General features: G+C 42.2%; 1 protein-coding gene across 3 annotated transcripts in view; it reads right to left on the reverse strand.

The window, feature by feature from the left end:
* Positions 1-469: 469 nt before the first annotated feature.
* The window catches only part of LOC131685153 (enolase-phosphatase E1), a 79209-nt gene continuing 58617 nt past the window's right edge, over positions 470-21061 (reverse strand). For 2 of the 3 annotated variants that reach the window (XM_058968643.1, XM_058968640.1), the window contains exon 3: positions 470-1694. In XM_058968643.1, the coding sequence (XP_058824626.1) occupies positions 1633-1694 (62 nt within the window). In that variant the 3' untranslated portion in view covers positions 470-1632. The remainder of the gene's footprint in view (positions 1695-21061) is intronic. The other variant, XM_058968641.1, reaches the window with a different exon arrangement.

The raw sequence follows: 21061 nt of genomic DNA on the forward strand, positions 1-21061 counted from the left end.
AAGCGACCGTCGAATCTGTATAAAGAATACACCAAACGATAGACAGCATGCCAAATGACTTTATATCAAACGATCTACCGTTACCATTAGATTCATTCTAAAATATTGCCGCATGCCACTACACACTGCTGATTCAGTAATCAAATATAAAGGACAGTCACTGTTGCAGCCACCTAAAAAGATGTATGATCGGGAATGGTCATCGGCTCAATTGTCCACCAGCTTAGTAGCATTGTTTTTGTCCATATTTCTATATTTATCATCTCTTTCTGTCTCATTCACGACACAATAATAAAATAACCTATACATTAGTTAAAAAGATTTGTTTTTTTGTATTTTTTTCATTTTTCCTCTATGTGTTGTATTCCATCGCGCACAACACGTACGCGCGCATATGTGTTATGTACGTGTATGTTCTCAGGTTCCTGTCACAGACTGAAGGAGTGGAAAATAAATGTAAAATCGGTGATCGTTTTTGTATAGTTTTTCATATATTTTTTCAGTTTTACCAATATTAAATTGTATAAATTGTATCTCTAAGATGGCAAAAATTAAGCTGAAATTCTATTAGATCAGTTGTTTCTGCCCGAAGAAATCAATTTCCGACAAGTACTCGCTCGGTGATCTTAGTGAGCCAACTTTACAAGAGCCAAAACTAGTCGTTCTATGCTGCCTAGGTAAGCCTAACTGCAGCGAATACTTGTATTATATCGCCCGTATTCTTGTATTGCGCCATTCAGACAAGTTCAGGTATCAGTTGAAAAAATAACGACTCGAACAGTATATTACCGGTGCAGCTTTACTAAACTATTGTGGATTTTGTGAATGGAAGGGACGGGGGATTCAAAAAGTCAGCAAATGATAAATTCTACATTCAAAAGATGCTTCGCTAGCCTTGGAGTGTTCTCAAGGGTTGCGCTTATTTGCTATCATACACGATTTTGTTGCTTTGTAATCGTCTCAATTGCTACAACAGGTTCCGTACATAATTCTATAGCAGTGTGCTAAATTCTGGTTTGACTTTTGAACAAACAAAAAAAAAGAGAAGAAAACATCCATATTGCCTAATTCTATCGATCTGTTTGCTTATTAATGAATAAATCTGTGTTTAGTGTATATTTTACATCTTCCTTCTGTTATTTTAGGTTTGTTTTGCATCTACAAAGGTCGTTACTAATTAGTCCAAATTTCTAAAATAGATGCGAATGAAACGTAAAACCTTACGAGGGTACTCGTTACGTAAAAGTTGCGAGAGAGTAGCTGCTTATCGTTAAGCAAAAAAAAATAAGAACAATTTTAAATCAAATTACTTGGCTTGCAAGTACTTCAGGGACATTGCAGGAAGGAGTTCGCCAGAAAGAGAAGATTTTTTAAAGAAATTGAAGGAAATAGTGAGAAATGCACATTTGCAGTCGTTGACGTCTTGCCGCATAGTAGAGTTCTCTCTCTCTGTTGATCCCCTTCTGTCTCTCCATTCTGTTGTGGGGCCATTTGACTGAATGCAGTATTTTTGTTTTTTTTTCTGTTGTGTGGTGGTGGTTAGCTTTCCAAAACAGAAGAAATTGTGAAGGAAATGATGATCAACGTTAGTATCTTTTTAGATGCAAAAAGGTACCCTCCGTCCGTATTAGTCTACTGTGCTGCCGTTGGTTCGACAACAGCTGCCGCCTCCGCCGGTACGATTTTGGGTTCTGCTGGAAAGAAAGCAAAAAGAAGGAATTGTTTGTCATTTGATACGTAATGTCTAGTGGAGAATTTCTAAGAGTTTTGAAGAACCCTTTCGTCTATGATTCCCTCGAAAATTAATAGAAATAGAATTTTTAGAAACTCTTATATTCTCTTGTCTACTATCAGATATAAGGTGTGATTAGTTTTATGTAGTTTTTTTTTTTTTCAATTCATTTATTTGATAAGGCAGGTTTGCGTTAGCTTAAAGGTGCCAATTTTGTTTTGTTTTACATTTTAAATTACTTAAAACTAGGGGCTTACATATTGATTTTTGAAATTAAACTAAGGCTAATTTATAGCTATACATATACACAAGGGGGTAGTATAATTTTCGTAAGATTAGAGGGGTCATTTAGTTTTTATGGCAATATGGTTTGACATTTTTAGCAATGAGATTATTGGAGCAAATAATGTTTAACTAAGGGGGAAAATTTTTACGACTATCTTAAAAGTAGAAATAATTAGAGGGCGTGATTAAATTTTGTAAAGATTCGGAGACATTAATTAGAGTTATTTTATGTGGTAGTAGAGTTGGGCATTTTCAACGAGATCATATAATATAATAGTTAAAACTAGAAAAGGCAAGAAGAGCTAAATGCTTCATGAAGATATTTGGGGGGGGGGGGGGAAGGGGTGTTACTTCTGTGTATAAGAGTCAGGGGAAGTAGGGTGGACAAACATGGCAGGGGGAGAACATTATTTCAGTTTCAGACTTCGGGAGATCAACGGATGGATTACAGAATCAGGGTGGTCTTCATCAGGAAGAATCATGTACTGGGACGCCGGGTGGTCGTTCTCGAGATGGCAGGGGTTTCTCCAGACGATTTCGTAGTGCGGCTCAGATGTTGATCGGCTACATTTCTAGTTGTGCGTGTGATGTTCGTGCTTTAGGTCCCGTGTTTCTTGGCTCATTCGACAGGGATGTTTTGTGTCGCCTTGGAGTCGCATCAAACCATCGTGGGTGTATGGTACAGGTGGAAGAGAGCGCTTCTGAGAATGATAAGGAAAAAGGGGCAGTTAAAGTTGGATATTGATGGTTTTTATGAAGGTGTATATAAGGGACATATAGAGGACATCGCGGCTTGCCAACACATCTCGAACCGGGACGTTGGGTGGTCTTCCTCGGGCCCGGAGGGTGTCCATAAGCCGAGACCTGGCGGAACTGTACTCGGTGCACGCCCAGACTATGTGCTCTATATCGTGATAACCGTCGCCACAAGCGCAGATACCACTCTCCACGAGCCCAATACGTCGGAGATGTGCATCCAGCGTGTAATGGTTCGCCATGAGTCGGGACATCACACGAATGAAGTCACGACCCACATCCATCCCCTTGAACCAAGGTTTCGTCGATACCTTAGGGACTATCGAATGTAGCCACCTTCCTAGCTCCCCATTGCTCCACGAGGTTTGCCAACTTTCGAGGGTTCTCTGATGAGTAATACTGAAAAATTCGTGGAAGCAAATTGGTCTTTCAAAAACGTCACCTTCAATGGCACCCACCTTAGCTAAGGAGTCCGCTTTCTCATTGCCCGGAATGGAGCAATGAGAAGGGACCCACACCAAGGTAATCTGGAAAGATTTGTCAGATAAAGCACTCAGTAGCTCCCGTATTTTCCCCAAAAAATACGAGGAATGCTTTCCATGTTTCATCGAGCGAATAGCGTCAATAGAACTCAGACTATCCGAGACGATGAAGTAATGGTCTGCGGGTAATGTGTCAATGACTCCAAGGGTATACTGAATAGCAGCTAGTTCTGCGGCGTAAACTGAAGCAGGGTCACTGAGTTTGTAGGAGGCGGTGAACTTTTGATTGAAAATACCGAAGCCAGTGGATCCTTCGAGGTTTGATCCGTCAGTATAAAACATCTTAGAACAGTCGACTTCTCGGAATTTATTATAAAAAATATTTGGAACCACTTGTGGGCGTATATGGTCCGGAATTCCAATAATCTCATCTTTCATGGATGTGTCGAAGAAAACAGTAGACTCAGAAGTATTTATGAAATGCACACGGTTGGGATTGTAAGAAGAAGGATTAATATTTTGCGCCATGTAGTCAAAGTACAGGGACATAAAACGGGTCTGAGAATTGAGCTCAACAAGCCTTTCGAAATTTTCAATCACCAACGGGTTCAAGATATCGCATCGAATGAGCAATCGATATGAGAGTTCCCAAAATCGATTTTTCAGCGGGAGAACGCCCGACAGGACTTCGAGACTCATCGTATGGGTCGACTGCATGCACCCTAAGGCGATACGCAAACAACGATACTGAATTCTTTCGAGTTTGATGAAATGTATGTTCGCGGCGGATCGAAAGCAGAAGCATCCGTATTCCAGTACCGACAGTATCGTTGTTTGATACAACCTAATTAGGTCTCCTGGGTGGGCACCCCACCACGTTCCGGTTATTGTACGAAGAAAGTTGATCCTTTGTTGGCATTTCTGTTTCAGATACCGAATATGGCATCCCCAAGTACCTTTCGAGTCGAACCAGACCCCTAGATATTTTACTGTGAAGACCTGAGCTATAGTTTGACCCATTAATAGAAGCTGTAGTTGTGCTGGTTCACGCTTCCTAGAAAATACAACTAGCTCAGTTTTCTCCGTGGAGAATTCGATACCCAGCTTAATAGCCCATGCAGACAAATTGTCCAAGGTATTCTGTAATGGTCCTTGTAGATCGACAGCTTTGGGTCCCGTAACAGACACCACGCCATCGTCTGCAAGTTGTCTTAACGTGCAGGAATTGTCAAGACATTCATCAATGTCGTTGACGTAGAAATTGTATAACAGGGGGCTTAGACATGAGCCCTGGGGAAGGCCCATGTAGCTAAATCGTGATGTCGATAAGTCACCATGCGAAAAATGCATGTGCTTTTCCGACAACAAGTTTAGTAAAAAGTTGTTTAAAGTCGCTGAAAGACCATGCTGGTGCAGCTTCTCTGAAAGAATGTTGATAGAAACTGAATCAAAAGCCCCCTTTATATCTAGGAACACTGATGCCATCTGCTCTTTACTAGCATAGGCCATTTGAATTTCGGTTGAGAGCAACGCAAGACAATCATTCGTCCCTTTACCTTTGCGAAAGCCAAATTGTGTATCTGACAGTAAGCCATTTGCTTCGACCCAATTGTCGAGGCGGGATAGGATCATTTTCTCGAACAACTTCCGGATACAAGATAGCATTGCGATCGGTCGATACGAATTGTGGTCGGAGGCTGGTTTTCCTGGTTTTTGGATGGCGATGACCTTCACTTGCCTCCAATCGTGTGGGACAATGTTAGCCTCAAGAAACTTATTAAATAAGTTCAACAAGCGTCTCTTGGCAGAGTCTGGCAGATTCTTCAACAAGTTGAATTTGATTCTGTCTGGCCCTGGAGCTTTATTGTTACACGACAAGAGAGCAAGTGAGAACTCCACCATCGAAAAAGGTGTTTCGTTCGCGTTATCGTGACGGGACGCGGCGCGGTAGATCTTCTGTGCCGGGGCGGAATCCGGACAAACCTTCTTGGCGAAATCGAATATCCAACGGTTTGAATATTCCACGCTCTCATTAGTACTGTATCGATTTCGCATACGTCGGGCTGTTCCCCAAAGAGTGCTCATCGATGTTTCTCTCGTTAATCCGTCGACGAACCGGCGCCAATAACCGCGTTTTTTGGCTTTCATCAAACTCTTCATTCGCTTGTCTAACGTCGCGTACTGTCGAAAACTAGCGGGTAACCCGTCGTTCCGGAAGGTCTTAAACGCGGCGGCCTTCTCTGCGTACACGTCTGAGCACTCTTTATCCCACCAGGGATTGGGAGAACGTTTTTGTATGTTCGCGCCGGGTACTGGCTTAGTCTGAGCTTGATTCGCGCTGTCGAGAATCAAGCCAGCCAAAAAGCTGTACTCTTCCTCCGGAGGAAGTTCTTGAGTAGATTCGATGTTGTCGGATATCGCGGCAGCATAGCTCTTCCAATCGATATTTCGTGTGAGGTCATACGAAATATTGATTGTTTCCAATGGCCTTGAGCCGTTATTGATTGAGACTACGATCGGCAGATGGTCGCTACCGTGGGGATCAGGGATTACCTTCCACGCGCATTCTAACTTTAGCGAGGTCGAGCAAAGGGATAAATCTAATGCGCTTGGGCGCGCTGGTGGGGGAGGAATCCGTGTCATTTCACCCGTGTTTAGAATTGTCATGTTGAAGTTGTCGCAAATATTGTGAATTAAAGAGGAACGGTTATCATCATAAAGGCAACCCCATTCCGTACCGTGAGAGTTAAAGTCGCCTAAAACTAGTCGCGGTGCAGGCAGGGATTCTATGATGTCATGTAGCCGGCGATGCCCAATCGCGGTGTTGGGGGGAATATATATGGAAGCTATGCAAAGATCTTTGCCTTTGGTTGTTACTTGACAAGCGACAACTTCAATACCTGTTATCGAGGGAAGGTTAATTCTGTAGAAGGAATAGCGCTTTTTGATCCCCAAAAGCACTCCTCCATAGGGGGTGTCTCGATCCTGGCGAATAATATTAAAGTCGTGGAAGTTGAGATCTATGTCGGAAGTTAACCAAGTTTCACATAATGCAAATGCATCGCAGCTCAAATTATTTATTAAAATTTTGAAGGAATCGATTTTCGGGATGATACTTCTGCAATTCCACTGTAGAACAGTGATCAAATCCGTGACCTCGTTCGATGAGTTAGCCATCGAAGGATACAATCGCTGAAAGGAGGGGCCATTTAGCAGTCAACTGCTTCAAAAATGTTCTTACTGTAGGGAGAAAAGCTAACAACAGACTTTTAATAGGATCAGTTATATTGAAAGTTTTTATTATCCAGTCCACAATGTCCGAGAGTTTGATAATTCCAGTGCCGCGATTATTCTCGAACTGAAACAGAGGAACACTTGGGATTTTTGATGTTCCGGGAAGTGCTGGGAACTCCTTCTCTGAGTTTAATCCTCCGAGACCAGGAGCTAATTGCTTCGGTTTGGTTGCAACACTTCCAATAGATGTGACTTTCTGAGTCCCGTCAAGGGATACCTTCTGGCCTTTACAACGAACTTTAGGAGAGGAAATGTTCCTCCTCTTCCTATAACTTCTAGGCGCCCTAGTAGATGTTCCCTCTTGTGGGTCATCAGCCTCGCCCTCGTTAGGAGGCAAGTGAGCATAGATGTTTGTTGAGGTTGGTGGTGTAGCTTTCTTTAGCATTTCTGCAAAAGAACGTGCGGATCGTCCAGCAAGGGAACGTTTTAGTTTATCCCCGCGTAGTTTGTACGCGGGACATGCCGAGATATCATGCAGATTCTCTGCACAGTAAGGACACTTCTCAGCATTCTTACTGCACGAATCATCTAGATGATTCTCCCCGCATTTTCCACAGCGGGCCTTATTGCTACAATGGGTGGCTGTGTGACCCAATTGTTTACACTTTGTGCAATTCATGACCCGCGGCACAAACAGACGCACAGGCAGACGAACCTTGTGCAAGAGGACGTAATTTGGCAAAGCGGTACCAGCGAAGGTCAACCGATAAGAGTTTGATTGGGGGTACGTTTTTGAACCATCCCCCGCAACTACTACTGAGTGCAAACGCTTGCACTCGAGTATTTTCACTGGCTGAAGTAAGCGGTCTCTGAAACGGCCAACCCCGTACTGCAGCAGATCCTCGCATGTCAAACTGTCATCGGTGACAACGCCTTCAGACTGTACTTTCACAGCTGGAATATACACGTGATAGTCCTTCGTAAAGTGCTCGCAGCAAGCAATATCGTTTGCCTGCTTTGAGTTAGTCAGCACGACCCTCAGCCTGTCTGAGCGGACCTTTTTTATTTCGATCACAGCCGAGAACCGTTCCGTTAGGTCTTTTGAAATCTGTAATAAATTCAGCGATTTTGTTTTGGGCCGAAAGAAGACCACAAAGGGACCGGTCGAGAGCTCTGGATATTGTTTGGGTCGGGGGAGAGCCTTAGGAGTCGACTCGATCTCCATTTGGCCATCCGGGGAGGAAGCCATCGACACCGTCAACGCACGGGGTCAGCACCCGCGCAGACGGGAAAAAGCCGTAAATGTATCAAAAAGGTAGATTTCACTTATCTGTATACTCGTTTCCCACGACGCACCAGTCCAGCTTAAATAGCTGGTTATTGTTCAATCCTCGCTTTACGAACAAAAGGTTGAGGAATGTGGCCTAACGGTTAACACACGCACAAAAGAAAATAAAAGTCCAAACCTCGAAGAGGCAGAAAATGGCAAAATAACCTTGAACGCGAATTACTGCACTGTTCTTTTTCCAACAGACCGAAAACAAAACACTTCTATCTCGATCGAGCGATGCGTAGTGACTGAGTTTTATGTAGTTGTAAGCAACTGCTATAAATTGAATATATTCTATCCATCCCCTCATTGAATGCATACTCGAAGTATATGCCAGAAAATTCACAAAACTCGTAACAGAAACGTAACGAGCCATCAATAGTAAAATACAAACATTGCATTTTTGAATTTTCCTGTGTACTGCTTATAATCGTAATTTGTGTGGCTGTAGTCCACTGGAAGGTTGATAACCGTCTATTATTTTTCTCCGGAGAAAACTAACCTCCTAGAGGCCTTAGACTTAGACCTCGGGTCTAAGTGCCTCAGTCTGGAATCGATCAGCAGCTCAGGTATCAATTTGCGAAGCACTGAACTGACGAAATACTAAAGTAGCACAAATCTACATATACATTTGCCAGGGAGGAGGATTAGAGATAACGCTCTGCTCTGACATTAGGCACGAATTGACCACTCCCCCTCCCCACACTCCACTGAGATGGTTGTATGTAGTGTCCTTTTGAATGTGTCGACACTTCTTTACAAGCTCATTTGGCTGTACGTGCTTCTTCAAGTGCAGAATTGCGATGCTGCCATAGTACTGCTCGAACTGACTGTGAGACTAAAATATATTTACGTACGGAGTGTCACCCTTGCTAGGTCAATCGACTCTCCGACATAGTGGGCGTTTATTTCTTCGCAAATCATAGACGGGATTCGCTAGAAACGAGTAAAAACCAACGTATTTGGTATCTTCCAGTTCAGTGGTTTTCAACCGGGGGTGAATTCACCCTCAGGGGTAAATTAGACTAATGAACTTGTTATCCTAACATTCTCGTCGCTTATTTGTCTTTACATATTTTTTCAGTGTACCAAGAATTGAGATGCTTACTGAGAATGCTTCATGTGAAAATTTTGATTTTCTGGACGGCAAATTTTGGTTTTCATACAATTGAAAATCATATTTTTCTGACAGAAATTTTCAGAAATGGGATCAATATTTAAAAAGGGATATATGGAACGAAAAAGGTTGAAAACCACTGTTCTAGTTGCTGTACAATTACTGCTGGTGGTGAAATGTGCAGTGTTCTGATGGTTGGAGTAGCACAAATTAATCTTTAGCATAAACGTACAGTAACTATGAATCTCTCAACCGGGCCCCGTGGTGGTGGAGGAACGCTATGTGGGAAGGTGGTGGATAATGCTTAGTCGCGATAGCAACAGGGGCTGACTGCGGGTGTGGTAGGACGAGGTAGCGGGCTGTACACGTTCTAGGCCTAAATACCACATGCCCTAAAGCATCCCTGATCTCTCCTCCCGTGATCCTTCAGCATTACTGAAAGGTTGATGCAGGCCTAGCTAGCCGCCCATAAAATAGCATGCTCAGGAAGTTCAACAAGAGATTTCGGATGGACAAAATTGGCACAGACGTACGCAACGGAAACGGACAAGAGACTGGAAATTTGGGACATGGAACTGCAGGTCGCTTAACTTTATCGGGAGCACTCGCATACTTGCCGATATAGTGAAAGACCGCAAGTCCGACATTGTGGCGCTGCAGGAGGTGTGTTGGAAGAGGTCTACGGTGCGGTTCTTTCGCGGGAACCACACCATCTACCAGAGCTGCGGTAATACACACGAGATGTGATTGGATGTTGGCCGGTCAGCGACAGAATGTGCAGGTTGAGGATCAAGGGCCGGTTCTTCAACAACAGCATAATTAACGTGCATAGTCCCCACCTCGTAAGTAGCAATGACGACAAGGACGAATTCTACGCGCAGCTGGAGCGTGAATACGATCGCTGCCCAAGACATGATGTCAAGATCGTCGGAGCACCTTCTTCCAGCACCGCCTCCTGCACCGATACACCTGGAGATCACTGCAACAAACAGAGACGCAAATTGATCATGTTCTGATTGATGGACGGCACTTCTCGGACGTTATCGACGTAAGGACCTATCGGGGTGTTAACATCGACTCGGACCACTATCTGGTGATGGTTAAACTGCATCCAAAACTATCCGTAGTGAACAGTGTCAGATACTGCGCCCACCGCGGTATAACCTAGACCGACTGAGGGAAACTAACGTCGCGACAACGTACGCGCAGCATCTTGAAGCAGCGCTGCCACCGCAGGAGGAGTTCATCGATGCTCCCTTTGAGGACTGCTGGACCAGGACTAAAGCAGCCATAAGCAGCACTGCGGAGAGCGTCCTGGGATACGTACAGACGAGTCGACGGAACGACTGGTTCGATGGCGAGTGCCAAGAGATATTGGACGAGAAGAATGCAGCACGCGCAGCGATGTTGCTTCAATCCACTCGTCAGAACATGGAGTCATATCGACGGAAGCGAAAACAGCAGACTCGTCTTTTCAGGACAAAAACCACCGCCTGGAAGAGTCTGAGAGAGAGGAGATGGAGCTGCTGTATCGCCCTCAGGCGTTCTTCAAGAAACTGAATGACTCTCGCAACGGTTTTGTGCCGCGGGCCGAAATGTGTAGAGACTAGAAAGGTGGCATCTTGACGGACGAACGTGAGGTGGTCGGAAGGTGGAGGCAGCACTACAATGAACATCTGAATGGTGCGCAGGCGTACAATCGGGCGTACAATTATGTCAGTGTCGCAGCCGACGGGAATGTACCGGCGCCCACTATGAATGAGGTTAACGAGGCTATTCAACAGCTCAAGAACAACAAGGCAGCTGGTAAGGATGGTCTAGGAGCGGAACTCTTCAAGGTGGGTCCGGAGAAACTGACGGAAAGCATGCACCGAATATTCGAAAGAATCTGGGACAGAGAACAGCTACCGGAGGAGTGGAAGGAAGGGGTCATCACCCCGATATACAAGAAAAGCGACAAATTGGACTGTGAAAACTAAAGAGCGATCACGGTGACAAATGCCGCTTACAAAGTGCTATCCAAGATTCTGTTCCGGTGCCTATCACCGCTGGTAAATGGATTTGTCGGGAGTTATCAGGCCGGTTTCATCAACGGCAGATCAACAAACGACCAAATCTTTACTATACGGCATATCCACCAAAAATGCCGTGAATACTAGGTCCCGACACATCACCTGTTCATCGACTTCAAAGCAGCATATGACATGGTGGACCGTGTGGAGCTATGGAAAATGATGGACAAGAACGGCTTCCCTGGGAAGCTGCCAAGACTGATTAGGGCTACGATGGATGGTGTAAGATGTTGCGTCAAAATTTCGGGCGGCCTCTCGGGTCCGTTTGAAACACGCAGGGGACTCAGACAAGGCGATGGGCTGTTCAATATAGCGCTGGAAGGTGTAATGCGAAGAGCGGGGTTCAACATGCGGGGCACGATTTTCACGAGGTCCGGAGACGGTAGCAGATACCTGACTGAAGCGCGAAGCAGCACGAGTAGTACTGAAGATAAATGTGTCAAAGACGAAGTACATGCTGGTTGGCGGAACCGATCGCGATAGGGAACGGTTGGGCAGTAGTATTACGATCGACGACGACGAGTTCGAGGTGGTTGACGAGTTCATCTATCTAGGCTTATTGGTGACTGCGGACAATAACAGCAACCGGGAGATCAGAAGGTGTAGTATCTCTGGAAGTCGTGCTTACTATGGGCTCCAAAAAATTTGAGATCCAGGAAGCTTCACCACCGCACGAGGATCTGCAAGTACTCGAAGTCTTCGAAAGAAGGATGCTGAGAACGATCTTCGGTGGTGTGCAGGAGGATGGCGTGTGGAGGAGAAGGATGAACCACGAACTTGCGCGACTCTATGGTGAGCCAAGTATCCGGAAAGTAGCTCAAGCTGGAAGGGTACGATGGGCGGGGCACGTTGTGAGAATGCCGGACAACAACCCCACCAAGTTGGTTTTCACCTCCAACCCGGCAGGTACAAGACGGAGAGGAGCGCAGCGTTCCCGGTGGCTGGACCAAGTGGAGCAGAACCTGGCGAGTATCGGGCACCTGAGAGGTTGGAGACAAGCAGCAACTGACCGAGTGACGTGGCGGAAAATTGTGGAACAGATTAAATCATGATAATATGATGTACAATCAGGAAATATAGTATATATACAATATATAATATATATAATATAATATAACATAATGTAACTATGAATCTCCCTACGTTCTGTAGCTTCCAAAGATGTGTACTTGCGAATAGTGCTATTGACGCATGTTTTATACTCGACCTCACAACTCGTGAAATTTGTGCTATCACAGTCAATATCATCACAGATAGCGCAACAGCCAAGCTGGACAGATTCATAATTCAAGTACAACTTAGGTATTCATTGCATTCGATCCTATTTCAATGGAAAGCAACTCCAAATTGTCGGCCCATTCATTACCAGTAATACCGGAGTGTCTTGGAACCCAAAAGAGTTTGATAGTATTGTCAATGCTAAGTTCTTCTATTTGAATTTGGCATGCATTCATTAGCTTGGACCGTAATTGAAGCCAGAAATTTATAACTTTGTCGGACAAGCTCTGTTGAAGACCCGCACATAATCGCGAAGATTTCTGCTCCTCTCCACTCCTCTCTAGAGGAAATCTTCACATGAAATGTTCTGTAAGGGACTACATGTGGGTGTAATATCGCTGAGAACATGAATTTTCTCACCCTATGAGACCATTTGTGTCCACAGTCGTTTATAACTGGTATCAAATGTGTTTACAGTATTTTTCTTAATTATTCTTTCGAATAGATTATTTGGTTTAGTTTACAAACGTACACCGAGTTGAATCTGGACGAATGGCCAATCGAATAAACTAAGATGAGAAGCTCGCATTCTCAGGCTTACGTCCAAGGAGTAAAGTTGTGCTTTTAAAGAAGTAAAAGTGTATACAGTGAAGACCCGTTTTTATCAGCCACTTGGTGAATTTTTGGCTGATAATACCTGGCCATTAATAAAATCGGGACATATCTCGAGTACTTTTTCAAATGGACGTAAGTAACAATGAGAGATTCTCTTTGAGGTCTTTCTCTTCTGTTCATTACTCGGCCATTTCAACATTTACTACTCTACTCTTTGCATAATATTGTAGTAAAAACCGTCGGCTTTCGATATGTACTGGAAAATTAGTACAAAGTGTTGCAATGACGTCGTAATAAACGAAAGAGAAAGTAAACAAAGAGAGGCTCTCAATGTTACTTACGTCCATTTGAAAAAGTACTCGAGATATATTTTTCTTTCTTCTTAAGAAACTGAAGCTCCAAAAATATACTTTAGTCCCTAGATATAGCATTATAACCTTTCCTGATTATTTAGCTTAAACTTCCATTAAGAGGATCTGACAGTGCAAAATAAAAAAAATGTATGTTTCTGATCTCTAAGATAAAAAAATATGCTTAAGAAAGGATTCACTCAAATTCAATTTGGTTCGTCTGCTTGAGCCCATGAAACTACCAATTATCAATTTTCATATGAAGCTGATAAAATCGGGTCAAAAGGCTGTCAAAATCGGGGGTAGATAAAATAGGAGGCTGATAAAATCGGGTGCTGATGAAATCGGGTGCTGATATAATCGGGTCTTTACCGTATCACAGTTTTCCTTCGCAATCTGCTCCACTTAATACTGCGCTTCATAAATTATAGTCCGCTTTGCTGGCCATTCCAGTTTTAAGTGTGAAAGAGTATGATTTCCTACTATGCTGAGAATAAAATAACAAGATCGACATGCTTACTGTTCCAAAAATCAGTAACCTGCAGTCTGGTTCAGGTTCAGTTCAGCACTGCTCGAAGCTCATACATGCTGTCTTGACTCTGAACTCAATGTGAGCAGAAAGGCTCAATTTGGTATTCAATGACTCCAGCGTACTTAACTTTATCCGCACACAGTAGTTCACAGTCAACTGCAAGGGACGAATTCCAGTTTTTATTCGCTTCTTCGTGAAAAGAATCTTGTTTGGATTAACTGAGGGTCTTGTTTGAATTAACTGAAAATTTAACTTGTCGAAACCACTGTTCGAAACCTCTTAATGCTAGTTGCTTTAAATAAAAGATTGTTTGTATGCAAAGTCCAGTAATAAGTCATTGGCAATCGTAGACAAACCCGTAGATTGGAATTCCAAGCTCATTGAGTTTCTCGAACAATCCGTCAGCAACTAGATTCCATAGCAAATGTGACAGAACGCCACCCTGAGGACAGCCGCGAATACTCAACTTACTTATCTCTGTCTGTCTCGGTGACGGGCGTAAAATGCGTTTACCAAGGGATAGTTCATAAATTACGTAACGCCAAAATTGCTCAAAATTGACTCCCACTTCCCCCCATGTAGGAAATTGTCCCAAAGTTATCTATACCCCCTCCCCTATTACGTAACTAATTCTTTAAAAAATGTTTTTCTTCAGTGAAAACATGTTACGTAACGTTCTAGCTTACTGCCCCTCTCCAATATGTCACAATTTCTCGTAGCCCAACCCCCCCCCCCCCCCTAAAAGCGTTACGTAATTTATGAATGGTCCTTAATCATTGCGGTAATCCAACACGAGATACGCGGGTCGCTTCCAGAATAGACTAGGACACATTGATAATAGCACCAAAAAGTCAAATATCTACACACATCCAAACGGTAATTCTATTTGCTTCAAACCGCTTAAAATTCGTATGAAGAAGAAATGCTATTGTTATCACTCGCACACATACCTTCTATGTGTCAACTGTATAAACTATGTATGCACACACATAAGTTATATGTGCATATTGTTATAGAATGGGGTTTTATGCGCCTAATAGTTATGAAATATTAATATAGGAAAAATATGTCTTGTAATTACACACATTAGGTTTATGTGCCAGCAAATAGTGTCTATATGCCTCCGTTAATTGCAAAAATCTATGTGTAAAATCAATAGACATAACGTTTACTTTTTTTTGAATGTAGGAATACACACTAACACCTCACGTTTCGTTTATTTGGCATAATGGTCATTTGGCATAATCGACGTTTGACATAATTATGAATACGTGTGTATGTTATCGTTCGGCATCGAATTGGGGTGCAATAATTATAGGGTTCTATTAATAACATTCACCCGAATGTCATTCGCTCGAAAATCATTTACCCGAATATCATTAACTAGAATGGACCATATACCCGAATGCCATAAACCCGAATAGACCACTTGCTCGAATGTCATTAAACCCGAATATCGCATTCACTTAAACATAATATAAAAAAAATGCAACAGAAGGGAACCCTATGCTTATAAGACCATTTACTATTGACAAAATTCCGATAAAAGCATTGGGCAAGTTTTTGACGGCGCCGTTGGTTGAGTGATAAGCGTGACCGCCACTCATCCCAGTTGTTCTGGGTTCAATCCCAGCCGAGAGATTGAGATTTTTCTGAGGTAGAAAATATCTGTGGTCACATCCTTCGTCGGAAAGGAAGTAAAGCCGTTGGTCCGTGGTCCATGAGTTAATGGGTCGATACCTAGTCCAGATAGTGGAGTCATCTCTCCAGCGTCGGTCTTTGGTTTCGTAGTGGAAATAGGCCGACGGAAAATAGCTAGAATATGAAGAAGAATCGAACTACTATACTGCCCATAACCGCAAGTCCCATGCTCTATGGGATTCCCAATCTACATGGGACTGACTTACGAGTATCCCCACTTCCGGTAAATATCTTGTCAAATACAGACGCGTTTTCGAAGATAGATTGTCGGTACAGTTAGTGGTGGATATTTCTCGAAGAAAAAAGCGATCAATAGCTAAATAACGGATATTGGATTTCAGTACTAAATTAAAAGTGGAATAAAGCGATATTTGAGTCATTTAGTGAAATAATAGCTAAAAGGAAATCGCACTTGCAAAAGCACGCCATTTTGTGCGAAATCATGGCAGAAAGGGAAGACCCACCGGACAGTGGAAGAAAGCCTTACGAAGAAGAGAGAAGCAGAATAAGGAAAAATGAAGAATTCAAATACACTACAATGGACACCGCACCATACCGTTTATTTGTTGAGTTACGGAAAGAAGAAACAGGAGTGAAGATAAATAGATACACGCTAGGGGCCAAACTAAGAGGAATGGAGATGTTCAAAAAACACATAATCGATATGAAACAAATCGGTCGCAATAAAATTATGGTGATTCTCAACAGTTTCATCAGGGCTAATCAACTATTAGATGTTATCAACAACGAAGAAGGCATATACAAAACAAACATTCCGAAGCACTTGGTCTGCATCTCGGGAGTAATTACTGGGATCCCTGCGGATATTTCCTGAATGAGTAAGATTAGGCGTGAGTAAGATTAGACCATTTATTCAGAAAGTAGTATTTTGTACGCGCTGTCTAAGGTACAATCACAAAGAGGCAAACTGCCAAGGTGCGAGAAGATACACTGTACGGAAAAACATGATGAGAACATCAAAGAAGAATGTCAAAAAAAGTTGAGGTGTTTGCATTTTAAATCTGGCAACCATGTCACTGGTAGCAAAGAATGCAACGAGCACGAGATGCAGCAAAAAGCAAAGAATATGATGGCAACGAAAAACTTTACGTACATCGAAGCAAAAGAATTGCTACCGATAAACACTTCCAACACCTTCGAGCCTGTGATGAAACTTGACGAGTTTCCAACGTTAGCGAAACGGCAACGCAGCAGTGGCAACGAACAAACTTGCCGAGAAACAGAATTACCCCAGCGGTGAAAGTATATCAGGAAAAGGAAAAAAGCAAACAGAACAAAAGGAAACGCTCGGGCACAGAAATAGAAATGGAGCATACAACAGGGCCATCAGGAAACTATCGAAAACAAACGGACAACACACTAAATGGAGTCGGATTGAACAACCCGCATAAAGTGGACACCACAGAGAAATGGAATCAAATTGTAGAAGAAGCATCACGGAAGGCAACCACAACCGCGGTAAATCAATTCAAAGCAGCAATGATGAGCTTCTATGCGGAATTCATCGAAGAACAAAACATAGAGGAAAACGCGAAAGAAATATTTCGAAAGTGTGCAGAGAAACATTTTAACTTAGCTGAATCAATAATATAAGGAAAAAAAAGAGAAAAAAATAGAAAAGTGTAGCAACAAAAGAAAAAAGAAATTTTAAAATAGATATGGGTGAAGACTTAAAAATATTGCAGTGTAATGTACAAAGCTTGAATAAGCATAAAGAAGAACTACAAAGAGTACTAATGGAATAAGACTACACGTTGGCACTAATATCGGAGACATGGACTCAGGATAGTCAGGAAACCACTACACGGTATCGAATTTCCAAGTACTACGGAATTTACAATTCTAGGGATGACGGTTATGGAGGTACCGCTATATACTTGAAGAACTCGATCAATTTTACTCGGATACCCCTACCCAACCTATCAAACAGTACGCAAGCGGTCGCAGCAAGTTTACCGAAATGGGATATTGTTATAGTTTCAATTTATATCAGCCCATCTATACAAATAAAGGAACTCGAAGAAGATATTATCCTCATATTTGAAAAGCTAAAGCAGTATAAGAAAATCATCATCGGAGGAGACTGGAATGCACACCACGTGTCAGGGGAAGACGACCTATGTGACAGAAAAGGATGTGTAGTAATGGATCTAATAAATTGTTACAGTTTTATGATACTAAATGACGGTAACAGTACGTTCATACCAATCCAATTAAACAAGCGGTCTACAGCGATAGACATAACTATTTGTACACCCGAGATATATGGACTATTGCATTGGAGAGTACTGGACTATGGAGTAGAAAGTCACCACCTAGCAATAGAAACGACATTTGAAAATACCACAGCATCACCGACAGGGCGATGGATACACATCAGCCGGCAGATAAATCAGAATCTGGCTGAGATGGATGCAGAAAACATTGGAAGGACACAGTTGGAAGGACGGTACAGGTACAAAAAGTCACTAGGAAAAGTCGCAAACGAGATAACTTCATACCCAAATATTGGTGGTCGAAAAAAGTCGAAGAAGCATGGAAAGAAAAACGAGAGGTCAGACGAGTATTTAACCGTGTCGCAAGCGTGGAGAATTTGATTAGACTTAAAAAGGCAGCGGCGATCTTCCAACGACTGAAAAAACAGGGCAAACAAAAAAAATGGACAAATTTGTAGAACAGATAAGTCCACTAACAAGCTCAAGGGAGCTCTGGAAAATGGTAGGAAGAATAACAGGAAAAAAAGTATACAAAAAGGAAAACAATCCGATGCGAGACGACGAAACAATGGCAGAAAGATTCTTAGATTGCCATTTTGGACCTAATAAGACTATGGAAGATAACTATACTTGTGGTTTCGAAGTAGAATATGATATATTAAACAAGGAAAAATGGTATCAAATACTAAAATCAAAAAAAGGAAATTCTGCACCAGAAGAGGACAAAATCACATATGAAATGCTTCGAATTCTAGACCCTAGAGTAACAGAAGTTATAAAGGATTTAAATAGGCAATGGAGACGAAGCCAACCAGATGAACAACTAAAACATATAAAGGTAGTAGCAATCCCCAAAGCAGGAAAAGACCAGAGCCAATTGGAAGGGAAACGGCCAGTCTCACTGCTACCTAACTGTACTAAAATAATATACACAGCAGTTCTACAATTGCTCAAAATAACGTTGGATGAAAAAAATGTCTTACCAGAGAAGACATTCGCATTCAGAGCTGGATTATCGACAAACACATGCGTTTCTTATGTAGTCAACAAAGTCAAACACAACAAGCGAGAAGGGCTACGAACAGCGATCATATTCGTGGATCTAAGTAACGCATTCAATACAGTAAATACAACAACACTGAAAGAAATTATGCGAAAGGAAGATATAAAGTCGGAAATCATATCCTGGATAATAGTTTTTCTAAAAAACCGAACGATAACTTTCAATACCAGTGGAAAAAAAGATTTCTAAGATTATTTGTGATGGACTTCCAAAGGGCGATGTATTATCCCCTACACTATTTAATTTGTATACAAAGATGCTCCACGAAATAGTAGTAGAAGGAGTAGAGCTTGTACAGTTTGCCGACGACTTCGGTATCATTGTGGCCGCTAAGTCCATTGAAAAACTCAACGAAATAGGACAACGGTACTTAAATTTATTCATCGAAAAATGCCAACAGCTATATCTAAGACCAAACCCTACGAAGACGAAGACATTACTCTTTCAATTAGGAGGACAAAAGATAGAATATAACATAAACAGCACGCTCATCGAAACGGTAGATATCCACAAATATTTGGGGGTCACTATGGACCGAACACTTTCGTTTAATGGACACATAAAGGAGATAAGAAACAAAACCAACGATCGCTTAAACATGATCAAAGTAATAAGTGGAGCTAAACAGGGTGGACACCCTCAAACAATGATAAACTTTCACAAGGCTTTGATTAGAAGTTCATTGGAATACGGATCAACGGTTTATTACAATGCAGCAACTTCGAATAAAAACAAACTGGAATACTCAACAATCACAGCATACGGAAAGCTACAGAGTGTACCAAAACCACACCAATAAATACACTGTTAGCTATCGCTGGGTTGGAACCACACGCGATAAGACAGGAATATATAACGGGTACAGAAATCGCAAGAAATATAGCACAACAGACAGTGGTTGGAAAACAAATGATGGAGTCCAACATCAGTAACGACACGGAGAGATCACAGCTAACGTATATGGAACTCGTGTACTACAAACACTTTCGACTGTTTGATTGCGTAATGCCCATAGCCAAGAACTGCAATATCAAGCTAAACGTTAGTATAAAAGCCTCTCTCGACGGACTAACAATGGCAAAAAATACCACTAGCTTAGTGCACCTAAAACAATTGGCATTATTTGCTATGCATGGAACATACAAAAGTAGAGGTAGAATATTCACTGACGCATCCAAAGAAGGAAATAAATGCGGTATAGGAATATTCGTCGAAAGCATCCAGAAAAGAATATCCATCGGATTGATAAACGAAGTCAGTATCACCGGAGCAGAAATATTAGCAGTACAAGCAGCAATGGAATTAATCCAAACGAAGAAATTAAAGAATCAGGTCATTTTCACAGATTCTCGTTCAGCATGTGAAATATTAGAAACAACAAGAAACTCACCAAACAGAGAAACAGTCCTAGACAACATATTGACAATAGCAGCACGATGGAACATATCAATCCAGTGGATACCTAGTCATGTGGATATTAAAGGGAACGATATAGCGGATAAATTAGCTAAATTGGGAACCAGAGATGAGGTAAGACTCAAAATGGACAACCCCATCTCATATAAGGATGTATACTGGATACTAAAACAGGAGAAGCACTACAAAACTAACGAGTGGTATACCAACTATGCAAAGGAAAAAGGGAAACAATTTTATAGGCTACAAGATATCTTTTCACAACAACCTTGGTTCACTGGTTTAGATTTAAAAAAACAAAGAAATTCGACTGTTAAACAGATTAATGGCGGGACACGACTGGTCCAAATACTGGTTGGCAAAGATGAAGATAGTAAGCGACCCCAACTGTGACACATGTCATGAACTAGAAACAGCAGAACATTTGATTATGGGTTGTACCAAAGTCAATGCAATCAGACAGAAGTACAATTTTGCACAAACACACAACAACCTAGAGGATCTATTGTCTAGAAGAAACATCAACACTCTGAAGGGGATTTGCAATTTTGCACGAGAAGCAAAACTCGATATATAATATCGATGAACGGTCCGATCCAGCAATCACAGGGCATATAGTCACAGCAACTAGCCCTCAACACCAGTGGACTGTCAACAGTCACAGCCCACAACAGAAAGAAGAAAGAAAGACTTACGAGTATAGGCAGTATACTAACAAATATCCTCTTCCCGTGATACTTGTGGAGTGCGCAGTAATATATACGGCCTCTAGCAAAAGCAAGCATCGAATTAACATTGCTTCCCTTTCCTTGCGCGATCTACATTCGGGCCTGGCCGGCAAGTGTGTTGATCAATAAACACTTTAGGATTACCAGGAGTTGCACATTAAAAAATGTTTCGCTACTCCCACAAACATAATTA

Source organism: Topomyia yanbarensis, chromosome 2 (assembly GCF_030247195.1).
Source record: "Topomyia yanbarensis strain Yona2022 chromosome 2, ASM3024719v1, whole genome shotgun sequence".
NCBI classification, from domain to species: Eukaryota; Metazoa; Arthropoda; class Insecta; order Diptera; family Culicidae; genus Topomyia; species Topomyia yanbarensis.